The following is a 13,609-nucleotide window of genomic DNA, read 5'->3' on the forward strand; positions in this document are numbered from 1 at the left end:
GACAACAAATCCGTCCATCTGTTTGAGCTTGAAAATCTAGCAGGATTACGGAGAAAAGAACAGCAAGGAGGATATTATTTTTCTTATTGTTACCTTTATTTATGGGACTTGTTTGGGTTTTCATGCTAAAGCAAGCCAACATCAGTGGTTTCTCTTGAGTTGAAAAGAGCATTGCCCTTAATATTACATGAAACGCTCCACACTCTGCTGGAGAGGGAACGGATTTCCACATTTGCATCAAAAATGCAGGTCAATTTGGTCTCGAGCTGTTCTTCCAAAATGAATAATCCAGAAATGTCATGTCATTGACATGGAACTTTTCTCTCCCTTTCTGGAAAGGACAGAGAGAGGACATACAGATTCACTCAAGTGGGCTTGGATTTGGTCCACCTAACCCCTTCCGACCAAGGAGCTATTTCAGAGGAAGCTGAATACTCCAACCAACCATTCCTCTCCTTTCCCAGCAGCGCTAGATCGCTTCCTCAGCACAACTCAACTCACGGAGTTCAACAGCGGAGCTCACGGCAATGGCTGGGCCATCTCCTGTGCCTCTTACTACTACCCCTACTAACAAGACCATTTCCCTCCTCAGTAGCTCTCAGGGCTGAACCCAGCAGGGAGCACCAGGCTCTGCAAAGAGGTGAGATGCTTTTGCGCTGCGGGTTGTGGCTCTGCAAGCTTCTAGCTCTAGAGCTGGAGGAACCCCACCGTGACTACATCGGCTGGTGGGTGAAAACTGAAAATCAAGCTTTGCTGCTTTCCTCAGCCTCGGTTTCTTTCCAGCCCATTGCAATGATTTTAAAAAAAAAAAAAAAAAAAAAGGAAAAAAAGAAGGGGGGAGGAGAAAAGAAAGGTGAAAAGGAGAGAAACTAATGAAGTGAAAAGGAAAGGAAAGAAAAGAAATAAGGAAAATGAAAAAGGGGGAAGGGGGAAGTAGAAAAGAGGTGAAGGGTGAAAAGGTGTAGAAAGTAGGCAAGGGGTAAAAAGGGGAAAATAGGGAAAAGGAAGGAAAGGGAGAAAAATAAAAAGGGGGAAAGGGATAGAAAGGGAAAAGAAGAAAGATGGAAAAAGGAAACAAGGAAAAAAAGGAAGATGGAGGAAGATGGGGGAAAACAATGAAAAGGAAAAATGGGAAATAGGAGAGCAAGGTGGAAGAAAGGGGGAAGGGGAAAAAGAGGAAAAGCAAAAGAATGAAAAAGGATAAAGAATAGGGGAAAAAGGAAGGGAAAATGAAAAGGAAAAAAGGGGGAAGAAAAGAGTGGAAAAGGAGAAAGGAAGGGGAAAGAAGGAAAAACAGGAGAAAAAAAAGAGTAAGAGGGGAAGTAAGTGAAAATGAATAAAGGGGAAAGAAGAAGGGGTAAAATGAAGGAGGAGAAAGAGCGTGGGGGCAAAGAGAGAAGAAAGGGGGTCAGGGGAAGAACGAAGGGACACCCCGGGAAGCGCAGGGCTGCCCCCGGGCCCGGCGGCACCTGGGGGGCGGGGGGGGGGGCGGGGGGGGGCGGGGGGGGCGGGGCGGCCCCGCCCCGTGCAGGGAGGGGGCGGGGGCGCGGCGGGCTCCGGCGGAGCGGAGCGGAGCGGTGCGGTGCGGAGCGGCGGTGTGGCCTTCCTCCCTCCCTCCCTCCCTCTCTCTCCCTCCGTCCCTCCCCTCTCCCTCCGTCCCTCCCTCGCTGGATGCGCTCAGGCCGGCGCCGGGAGCGGAGCGCTGCGCTGCCGGCAGCCGTCGGGACATCGCGGTGCTGAGTGTCCTCTGCTCCGGAGCGGGCAGCATGGAGTACGCGGTCCTGGGCGTCCTGGTGCAGCTGCTCGGCTGCCTGCTCTCCGCGGTGAGTGCTGCTCCCGGTGGGACGCTGCGGGGCTGAGCTCCGCGTCCGCGGGGCCGGTTCTGCCTTGGTGCCCCGCTCCGTCCCCGCGGGGGGTATCGGTTTGGCCTCGGGCAAACTTTGGGCAACTTTGAAAGTGCTGTTGGTTAAAGGCAGGTGTATCGTTGTTGGCTTTCCTTTCCTCCCGATCGTCTAGAAAATAGCAATCGCTTAATTTTCTTATTGTTCAAGGTATGCTGCTTCTTCAAGAGTGAGAGGATCTCTTGAGCTAGATGAATTCACTTTGGGGATTTAGCGTTTTATTTCAGGACCGGCTCTTGGTTTCGTTGTTACTCAGGTTTGCAGCCTGGCTTTCGGTTTGGTTTCTGTTCAGGAGCTTGATCGTTTCGTGCAAAGCTCCCCCCCACCCCCCAAAAAAACCTGGGGATAACGGGATGAAACGTCCCAGAGGCAATTAAGTGGCAGGGCAGGGGGCTCTCGGATGGGACCTTCATCTGGCTGAAGAACAGCCACCCGTGAGAAGTTCATCAAAGCGCCGCTCTCTGACACTAAAACCTCACGTGGATGCACTGTTTGAGGAAAGAGCAGAAGCCGGGAGCAAAGGATGTGTTTTCTGGCTGCTGGGTTCCCTCTGCTTATGATTTCTGTGCTTGCAGGTCCCTGATTGGGGCAGTGCTGTTTCCTCCCCCACCGCAGATGGCTCGTAGCACAGGGCAGAATTAGCAAACGGGATTGTTTCTGCTGGCGATGTGTCCGTGTGCGCGCGCGCACACACACACGTGCATGCAAAAGCTAATTCGCTGTGCAAAACGGCGCAGGCACGGGGTTCCGCACATTTCACTGAAGCTTTGCGCTTACGCCTTGTTTCTTTGCAGCGTGTGATTTCCAGTGAGACCGTTTTTATTCAGCAGGCTGGGATGGGGGGGAGATCGGGTGCTGGCTGTGCCTGTTTCCCTCTTATCTCCAATCTTCTCCCCCACTTGTTTTCTCTCTTCGCAAGGTTGCCTCACCAGTATCCTGTTGGGTTGGGTGAGGTTACCTGCAGGAACTAGGTTGTGCCATCAGTACTTGGTTGCAAGTTGCTTCTGTTTGCGTGGCTTAGCTGGCGATAGTGGTTCGCTTGAAGCTGCTCTGATCCTCAGCAAACAGAGTCAGATCAACCAAGCCGAGCCTCAGAGAGAGTGGAGGGTAACCCAGATTGGGCACTGCATCACACATCTCTCCTTTCCTCTCCCCTTGTCCCTTAAGAAATGAGGCAAATGGACTTTTTTTTTTTTTTTTTTTTTTTGGCTGTCACCATGAGCCACCCAAACATCTGCATCGCCAAAGACTTTCTTTGAGGAAAAACGGGCTGGGAAAATGGATTAAAGTATTTAAAAAATGACCAGGCAATTAGTTCCTGGAATTCTACAGACTTTGCTTTAGGGAAAATCTAAAATAGCTCATGTCCGGAGCTGGAGAAATGAGAAGGGGGCAGCACTCCTCCCATCGGCTGCTGGAGCTGCTCCAACTCTCGCTTCCAGTGAAGCCCGTGGCAAAAATCTCATTTCTTTAAACATTGTTGGCATGAAGAGATCCTCTGGGGCCAAATCCTGCGGAGTTAAGTCACGTAGTCTGCTGAAGTTCAACGTGCAAGTGATGGCAGGATCGGGCCCTTATGGCTGGTGCCCTTGAGTCGATGGTTGCTGTCAATAGGCACGAACCCCTAAAGCTTTGGGACAGCGACAAGTCACAGCCTAGGTGCAGTTCCATACTGGTTCCTTTTCAACCCTTTTATTATCTTGTTGTTTCATGCTTTATCTCACTTCCTCGCCCTCGTTTTAGTGGAACCGTTGGTTGCTCTCATTCTTTCGTTGTGTTAATGTCGCCGGGACCTGGCTCGTACTAGTGGATTAAAGAGATTCGCATGCTCCTTATCAGGGCTGATCTGCAAGGTGACTAATACTGGTTTCTTTTTTTTTAGAGAAAATCCCTGTTGTTTTTGATTCTCAGTTTAAACCTGGCATTCGGTGCTCGTTTTTAAAGCAAAAGTAACTCTGCAATTTTAACAACCTGGCTCTGGGACCTACGATGGCTCAGCAGAGTGGTGGGTTTTTTTCTTATAATTTATTGTGATAATTTTTATTGGTATGTCCTTGGAAAAACTTTGAACGAGGATGATTGTCAGATCGAGAAGTTCAGTGCTATAAAACTGTTGCAGCCATGTGGTTTCTAATTGCTGTTATAAACTTTCACCTCGGGCTCTCATGATCTACAAACGTAGGAAGAAGGGAAATTGGGCAAATCTCATTTGCTGTCACTCCTCAGACCATTCTCACAAGAGACCTGTCTCCTGCAATGGTCAGCTTTCAACATTTTGAAGAAAAGTGCTGAAGGTGGTGGTGATGGGGACATGGTGTAAATCCAGAATAATCCCTATTAGGTTCTAGTGGGTCGGTTTACCTTATTGGGGTGTAACTAAGATAATCTGGCCCGGAGAGCTACAAATTGGACTTCTTTTTTTTTTTTTTTTTTTTTTTTTTTCTCAGCATGTGTCTAGTAAATGAGATGTGGATAATTTGAAGCAGTTGGTGGATTCCACATGCCTTCAGACTGCAAGCTCGTTGCATTAGCCAAATCTGTCCAGCTGGTGTAATTTGTGCTTTTCTTCAGAATTTTATTCTGTTCCATCAATGAAGTAGACACATGATGGAATAAAAAACTCCTATCTGATCCTTTAGTAATCCAAGTGTAAATACTGGAAACAGAATAATTCTTAAAAAATCAGTTTAAATTTAAGCTCATGGGACAACCGCTTCAGCTGTATCTGCATCTTTTTCATCCTGTTACGGATTGAGAATCTGAAAAGTGAGACAAATACACTTAAACCAAACAATGTTTCTGGGGAAGAGGCAAGGTACACACTAGGATCCAGCACAAAGGTGCTTTAGCAAGAGCAACATGTGTTTAACAAAGGCCTTGCCACAAAACCTCAATGTATTACTGGGTGTACGGTTTATTAAATTTTACATGTATAAATGCATGACTGACTTTATTTAAAGCCATCTAGGAGAAACCAGTTGCCCAACCCCATATCTGGGTAGCTCTGAAAGTCTCATTGCCTCTCTATAACGCTGCAAATTTTCAGAATACATATTTTCAGCAGTACCTGTATTTTAGAAACTCTTATTTAGGGCATAACAAGGCAAAAGAGCAAAATAGGCAAAACCACAGTATCTGAAGCATAAAAAATCCTATGTGGAATATTTAAGGCTGTTTCCAACAGCGTGTTACTCCAGCCCACTGGTATCAGCAGGGGGATTTACACCGTAATTATCACACCCTCCCTGCAGCCGAGAGGTCTGTCTCCAGCAGAGAACCAGACAGGAGGGAAATCATGATGTATCATAAACGGGGATGAGTTCACCAGAGTGGGTTCTTTTGGTTGGTTTTTGTTGGTTTTTTTTTTTAAAGAGGGATAGTTGCTAAATATTCAGCATCAGGAGGCAGATGGGACCATGGACAGAGAAAGCTGCCTAGTTTGTGAATTTGGGTGTGCACGTGTATTTCCCCCTTTTTACAGCGCTTTAAAAATACTCTGGTTCAAACTCCTTCCCGTTGTAGTATCAGCAGTGGTATGACAGCCGGAGGGCTGCACCAGATAAAAATGCAAAGTAGAGAGTGCTGTGTTTTGTGCTAACTCCATCCAGTGCTGACTTGTGAGGCTGCCGTGACGTTTTGTTCTTGTTTTCATTGTTTCATAGCGACGTGACTTTGCTGAGTGACATTTGTCTCTCCTCACTTGAATATCCAAGGAGGGGACACGGCGGATGCAAAGCAGGGAGGTGCTTTGCACGTTTTGCAAATGGGCAACTGGGGCATGAGTAAATGATGGGACTGGTGTCGTGAAAGAGGTGTTTCACAGCTCACCGACTGTGAGGCTGCCTTGGAAATGGCAAACGTACAGAGTTTCTATTATTTTTCAGGGACAGTTTTTTCCCTTTATTGGATGGTCTCCAGCAGAAACGACTGGAAAAACTGGTATCTTGTATGCTGACTTAGTCTGGTAGGACTGGGAAGTTACCTGGTATTTGAGCTAGCTTGTAGACACAAGTCTTTGGAGATGGAGAAGAGAAGGAAGAGGGGCAGGAAGAATATCTCCCTGTTCAGCATTAAGTGTCCCATTTATTGGCAGTCTGAGGAAGGGCACCAGACACTGTAGATCAATGAGACTCAAGACGAGCCCATTTGGAGGAGATTTGTCACACTGTGCATGGCATCTGTGGCTCAAATTCAGGAGTGGAGTCAAATTATCTGTGCGAAATAAAAACTCTTACTCAAGTTTTGATGAGGAGCGGGACTTTGCTTGGGTTTATGTACATGGTAGGTCATGTCCAGCTCTCAGCCCAAGTCAGCACAAGTGTGTCATTTCACTGCTGCGAGTGGGATCACGCTGGCTCAGTGGAAATGGATATGTGGCTTTCCAATGCCTGGGAAAAGTTGTGTGGTTAAATACAGCTCCATTGTCTGATCTCATCAATTTTCTCTCTTCTGTATTGGAAAGATGAGGAAAGTCCTCTGTAAGAGCTAAAATCTAGGAAATGCAGCCAAAGAAAATCCTCAGTCATGGGCCAAAAACATAGACAAACTGGGTCAGAAATGCTTGGAGACCCCAGAGCAGGAGGGGGCTGGAGTTCTGGCCCAGCAGGTGGTATGGAGAGCATGGATGGACAGACGGGCAGGTCAGAAGCTCCCTCTTCCTCCGTGAGACTTGCCGAGCCTGCCTGTGCTGTGGCACTGATTTGTCGTCCTGCCCCGTGCAGCTGGGCAGGGGTTCCCTCAGCGAGTGCTGACCACTTGCCGTTTCAGTGCTCCCTCCCCTCCAGATTTTCCCTCTCACACGTCCTCCAGAAGTCACGAGCTCTCACAGCTTCCTTTGGGTGGGAACCGAGCCAGGAGGGGAGATGTCTTTCTCTCTAAAAATGAGATCCCAGAGGACTGCAGTGGAAGAAAAATCAGACCCTTAGTCTTGAGGTATGAGAGGGAAGGGATGCCAGCCATCAGACTGGCCTCCATTGCTAACGCCATGGTAAGGAGATCTGGTGCATGGCTGGAGAAGCCTGTTCACCAACTGAGTGGTCATCTTGTCACCTTTTGGTCGCCTTTTGGAGCAACCTGCAGCTTGCTTGGCTTCATGCCTGCCCCCCAGGGATTTCTCTGGGATGATTCATCTCTCTGGGCATGAGCTTCACCTTTCACATTACAAGACAGGTAGAGCAGGGAGAGTTTATTCATTAGTACTCAGAAAGTGCTTGGGGGAAGATCTGAGAAGATGAGCTCCCTGAAGCCACTGTTCGCTGGATGCTCCTTGCATCGTTATACAGCCCTTTTATTTGTTGAATGGGGTGACACCAGACTTCTTCAGCATTGGGTTTTTAGAAAAACTTAAAGGCTTCTGGAGATGTAAATAAAAGTGCAAAGTTTTCTTCTGATAAATATGTTGTTAATAAAGTACCAAGATTTTTTTTGTCCTGAAACTTCAGCTTTATTAGAAGCATCTACTGGCTATTAGCTTTGCTACAAATCACGTCTAAACTGCTTGGCCTCATGCATAAACCCTAATGAGCTATAATAGCGAGAGCACTTACGTTTAATAATTGCCAATCTACACAAAAATAAATAGCCTATGTGAACGTGGCTTGACCCGCTGGAAGCGAGCAGGTAAGGTTAAGAGGCGGAAGCAGGTGCGATATTTCTTTGCGGTTATGGTTCTTGCCTCTGATATTCTTTCCCCCGCTCATCCATCAGTCATGCGGATGCAAGGCAGATGCGATGCCCTGAAGTCAGTGCAGCCCTGGTATGAAGTTAGCGTAGGTGACATCAGAACTCAGTGCAGTAATTTTTTAGATGGTTGGATTATAAAGTGAATTTAGTGACGTTTTTGTGCACGGGGATATGTGTTGTGGGTTGCTTAAGGCTGGAAAAAACACATTAGTGCTGCTTTACTGCCAGATTTTATCTACAGCACTAACTTATATAGATACAGTATTTCCAGGATTTAGAGACCTGCTTTAGCTTCTGAGCTATACATGAATTTTAGAGACCCTGATGTACTTTACATTAACAAAGTCACTTTTCCGGTCAGCTGAAACAGTGTTTGTTAGCAGCCCTACACTCCTCCCTTAGTCACATTAGCTGGATTTCCCACCCCCAGGGCAGTCCCTAACCATCCATTTCACTGTTTGCACTGCTGGCATATGAATCATTTAAATTCAAGCGTTAGAACTGAATTGGGATTATTTCCTAACTCAGAACCAAATCGGGATTATTTTCTGATGCATTTCGCTAGTGGGCCGGACAGCAGACTTGGTGATGCTGTTGTGATCAACTCTTCTGGATGTCATGCCTTGGCTTACTTGATTTGCATTGCTGTAAAGCAGAGGAGAGACCAGCAGAACTGAATACGGAGATCCCAACTCTGTTTGCTGAGCCACCATCCCCCTGATCCCCTTCTTGCTTTTGCAGCAGGCTCAGGGATGTTCCTGCTCCTGACAGTTGGGAAGCTGAGTATGAGCTCCGCATTTTTTTAATCTTCATCCCGGTGAAACTGCATCTCATCAAGAGGGAAAGGGGAAAAAAGACAAATCTATTTAAATACAATTCTTGTCTGGAGGGGAAGATATCAATACTTTGTGTCTCCTTTGTAAAGCTGAAATCTATTGGGTGTCTTAAAAAGAAGTTTCTTCAGAGCTCCAACCTTGATATGGTGTTTAACAGATGTTTCAATTAATACCTGGTGATTTGTAACATCACAACCAACATCTGAGCAGCGAGCATCTCCAGGGCCCTTATAAATGTCACTGTCTATCACAGCTAATCGGTCCGTGAGCTTCCTTGCAGGTGACCTTGGGGTGGGATTCACCTTGCGGATTAGGACACCTACGTTTCGGCATTTCTGTGTAGGTGTCTACGCGTGACGCAGACGGTGTCGGCTCCCGTCGGGGTCAGCAGTGTGGTCAGGTCCATGTCAGCTGCCCGCTCTCAGGCCATTTGAGATGCAGGAAAATACCTGGTTGTCCCACACCATCCCTTGCTGGAGAGCGAAGCCCCTGTAGATGCCGTGTTATCTGCCAGCCCCGCGTGGATGCTGTGAACACAGAAAACAAAGTTATCACGAATGGCACCACATGCCTCCATCGTGCATTTTTTTGAACCCTCGTTGACTACAGTGGTAGTTCAGTCACCCTCAGGTAGACACCTACGCTTAGAGATCTTAAGCTGCAAGCTGAATCCCTCCCCAGGTTTCTCTTATGTTGTGTAAGAATGAAAAAAGAAGAAAACCTGCTCACGCTGAGCTTTTCCCCGCAGCCTGCTTTATTCATTACTGAAAAGCAGCTTTTATTTCATCTTTCCTAAGTGGCCAGAGTGCTGCAGTTTGAACTTGAAGGAAGTTATCCCTTTGCAAGGCAAAGGGGAGACAAAATTTAATGCACTGAATGTGAACTCACCCCCACAAAAAAAAAAAAAAAAAATTTCTTTAACAACTCCGTGCATTTGCAACAAAATGAAAACCTGCTGCAACGCTGACACTCAGCGTTTTTATGCACTCAGCTTGGAAACAGCCAGAAACCAAATCCTACTGGAGACTCTACCTCTTCCACCTTTATTTTGCTGTAGCCAAATCCAGCTCTTATTTTAAGTGAATGTAGTGATTATTTTTCATAGCTTCTTTCCCATTACAGACCCCTAGCCATTTATCAGGTGAACCCCTTTAGAAAGTTCATTTGTGGCTATGTGGGACTTATGTGGTTCTTTTTGGGGGGTTTTTTGTTGGTTTGGTTTTTTTTTTTTTTAAGTCACCTTTCGCAGCCCTCAGGAGTTAGCAGAGCAGAGATTAAACCCCACTGCCCTGGCAGCTGTGCTTTCTTGCAGAGGATGAGATATTCCCCAGGACCGCTCAGCCGTGGAGCTGCAGCAGCACTCGCTGATGTGCTCGCACGTGTCCTGCTGCTAAAGCCACTCCATCCTCCTTGCCATCAGTGGCTGGGCTCAATCCTGAGCTGTGCCCAGTATTTCTTGGCTGGTTTTCCCCTGTAATTTGGGGCTAAGTAATTTGGGATAATTCAGCAAGGAATGCAAAGGGATGGGGCTGCTTTCTTCCCCTCGCTGAGTCCTGCCACATGCTGGGAGCTATGTGGACGGGTGGCAGAGCCCCTCTGCCACCCTTGCCTGGCTGGGAACCCCTTTGGGACTCGCTCTGAGTTTTTGGTTTTGGGTTTTTTTTATTGCTCCAGGGGCATTTCAAAGCAGGGTGTACGTGCAAAAGAGCCAACATCGAAACAAGCCGCTTGTTTCCTGCCACATCTGCATCCCTCTATTTGGTTATCTTTTTATTTTCACCCTGGCTCCTAAGCGTAATTGGGCTTTTCCAGCGTTTTTTCACCACAGAACCAGGTTTTCTTTTTGCTTGACATACTCAAAGGCAGAAGAAAAACGCTGCTGCTGAGACGGTTCCCAGCTTCACAGGGCACCGAAAGGAGGCCAAACACTACGTGAAGAATTACTGACATGCTCAAGTGTCGACTGGTAGGCTGCTCGCATTTTTTGGGGGGGGGGGGGGAAATGACATTAAACACGGCTGCAGAGCCCTGTGGGTCTCAGCTGTGCCATGTGCTTAATTCCAGTGCTGCAATGATTACTCTCACAGAATTTTCCCACCCCTTCTGTTTTGCTCTACTCACTGACTCTTGTACAGTTCCCTTTTCGCAGTTTCTCTGTGCAAAGCTTTTTTTTTTTTTTTAATTTTTATTTTTTGCCTTGGGGAGCCGGTGCTTTGCAGTGGGGGCACGGGCTGTGTTTTTGGGTGCAGCAATTCTTGTTCTTTCATCCCCTATACACAGTTTCTTTTGCAGTACCATTTTTGGCAAAACTAAACTTTGTTTCTCCTTGTCCCGCTCTCTCCTCCCTCCCCGTGGAAGTCATACACGTTTCAGCAAACAGTATGTCAAAGGCTTATCTTCAGGCTGTGTGTGTACAATGCAGATGAGGCAAGGTTTGTCAAGGGAAATAACAGCTGATATCGGAACGACTGAAAAAATATATTTTTATAAATCTTTATAAATATCAAATAAAAATACTTCCTTTCAGGCATAGCAATACTTCCTGCAGTCTGAAAGAGAAACAAAGCTGAGCAGCAATTGTTCTGGGTTTAGCCTGACGATGCTTATCAGTGGGACAACACGAAAGAAAAGTTGCTGGTTGGAGAGCGTGGTTTATTGCAAAACCATCGCTACCATCCATCTGTCTTACAGACCTACAATGTATCTCCGAACGCCAAGCCCACAAATTAACACTCAAGGTTCTGCTGGGTGTTAGAAACCTCAAACTCAGTGGAGACATTGATTTTTATGATATGACGCAGTTTTCTTCATGTCTGACCACCTGCTAGTTTCTTGCTGTTGCAGGAATGATAACTCACCCACCCCTGAAGTCCTACAAGGGCTGATGGTCCTACCAGCTCCTCCCTGGATAAGTGATTCTTCTGCTCTGCAGGTGCTAATTACTCTTTTTTTGTCCTGTAATTAATTAACTTGACTAAAATCAGCACAGTTATTTCAGATCTATGCATATCATGAAGTTTCCTGAGTGTGCTTCAAAGAGCTCTTTTTTTTTTTTTTAATCCTCTAGCTGTACTAGTCCGTCTAATAAAAAACATATGTCCTATATATCAGTAGTCCATGATGGCTGTAATAGTGCTTAACAAAACTGTGGTGTGAGATGTTACTTTTAGAAATCCATTCGTTTTGGTACCTAGTCCTTTTGGAGAGGGTTGGTTGGATGTCTGTCAGTGGCTGAAGTTGCACCAGAAATCCGTGATCTACACTGCAATTAAATTTACACACCATGAGGAAGAGGCTTATAATATCGGGGTGTGTATTTGTGCCTTCTACCTTGGCTGTTGTTTTCATTTGGATCTTACAAGCTTGGGGAATATAAGGCAGGAACAACTTTTCTGCCTCCTTGAGGTCTCAGCCAACACAGGACTCCTATTGTATTTCTACAGTTATTTACCTTCCACTTGAAGTTCACTTTTTTGCTGTTCTCCTTTGACTGGGAAGCTGTTGCCAGAGCCAGACAGCTCTGGTGGTTAAACTGTGTTGGCTAAGCCCTGATGGTGGTGTAGATGGAAAGGAAATTAAAAATTGGAGCTTGCTGCCTTGGGTCTACTTGACCTGAGCCTCAGAAATGTCTTAAGGGACCAATAAGCATCTGGAAATATTTTTAAACCTAGCTATAAAGCTGAAGCTTTGGTTGTCTGTTCAAATTTTTTCTGCTACATGTTGTTGTTACAGGGAGATAAAACGAAGCAAGGATTTATTGAAGGGGCATCTTCCAGAAACACTACATTCAGTTGTGGAAGAATAGCTCAGTCAAGGGCTGAGTAAAGGTTGTGATTTTCTGAAGGAAAGACACCTAGTGTGCTCGACAGCATGGTATTTACTCTTTGGAAAAAGAGATGCGGAAGGGAAAAGAGTCCAAGCTGCTGTTGCAAGCTGTGATGGAGGCCCCGGGGACCAGCAGGACCTGTGGTCCCAGCGTGGTGTTTGCCTGGGGATATGGTGAGGGCAGGGTATGGAAGGGCAGCTGGAGGCAACAGGAAAGAGAAACACGAAGGCAGCAGTTGTGAACTCCAGCTGCAAAGACGTTAGGAACCGCAGCCTTTAGGTAGATCAGTTGTGGAACAATCCCACGTTTGAGCTGAATCTGTTGTGCAGGTTGATCACTGGGTCTGCTGAGCCCACTTGGATCGCCGCTGTCTGGACGCATCGCAGAGCTGTAGCACTCCTAGGGACTGCCCGTGCTGGGAACGCTGAGCAGCCTCAGTGCAGTTGTCTCCTCTATTGCCTTTTCCCAGTACGTTTTTTCTCTGCATATTGCTCTCATAGTATTTCTCCTCCTGTTCCTCTCTCCTGCAGATCTGACAGGATTTGTTATTGCACAAATCATCATCATAATAAAACAGCAACTGTGTCTTTGATTCAGGCTTGCTTTCTTCCCGACTACGGGACTGCTGAAAAGTCAAGTCTTTGTTTCTGGAAGGGGTATTAAAATGCTTGGCAGGTTGGTGCCCCTCTACTTCGTAATTATTTCTTCTCTGCCAGTTCACCGCTCAAGCTTCCTGGGTTGTCAGCTCTGGAAACAAGTATTAAATATATATTGCAGCCCTGGGAGGAGAGCCCAACCAGTCAGAGTACAATGCGCCTAAAAATGAATGCGTATTTCCTTGCAGAGTAGCCTGGGGAGGAGCGTCCACTGGGGTAACCATGAGTAGAAGGAGATGAACCGATGAATTCAGCTGCAGCTGGAGAGGAGCAACAGGATGAAGCTGAGGAGCTCTTAGTTCAGTTCCAGGCTCTGTAAATGAACTTTCTGCTAGGGGTGGTCTTGCAGCTGAATGCCTAAAACCCACTCTGGAACTGAGAAAAAATATACTTCCTTTACTTGCCCTTCACTTATTTCCTTTCACTGTTGTCTGCCTACATCATAAAGACGTTGTAATTAGTGTTTGGGTAGATTAGCCTTGAAAATTCATGTCATGGGGATGACGCAGTTACCCTCTATATGTGCACTCATGATAATGTCAGGGAGCGGAAGCGTCTCGTAAAATAAAGAGCTAGTGCTGGTGCCAGGAGTGTTTGTACGCTCGATGGGATTGAATTTGGCTGGGTGTGGGAAGGTTTGTAGCAGTGAGGGGAGCTAGATGTGAGAAAAGTGTGCCAAGAGCAGCACTGAGAGCCAGAAAGCCAACT

The 13,609-nt window shown here is 46.6% G+C and overlaps 1 protein-coding gene across 1 annotated transcript in view; it reads left to right on the plus strand.

Annotated features, from left to right (window-relative positions):
• The first annotated feature begins 1,657 nt into the window (after positions 1-1,657).
• LOC104634085 (vasoactive intestinal polypeptide receptor) overlaps positions 1,658-13,609 on the plus strand; it is a 121,932-nt gene continuing 109,980 nt past the window's right edge. The window contains exon 1 of the mRNA XM_075746812.1: positions 1,658-1,823. Within this exon, the coding sequence (XP_075602927.1) occupies positions 1,767-1,823 (57 nt within the window). The 5' untranslated portion in view covers positions 1,658-1,766. The remainder of the gene's footprint in view (positions 1,824-13,609) is intronic.

The sequence above is a fragment of the Balearica regulorum genome, chromosome 2 (genome assembly GCF_011004875.1).
Source record: "Balearica regulorum gibbericeps isolate bBalReg1 chromosome 2, bBalReg1.pri, whole genome shotgun sequence".
Taxonomy (NCBI): Eukaryota; Metazoa; Chordata; class Aves; order Gruiformes; family Gruidae; genus Balearica; species Balearica regulorum.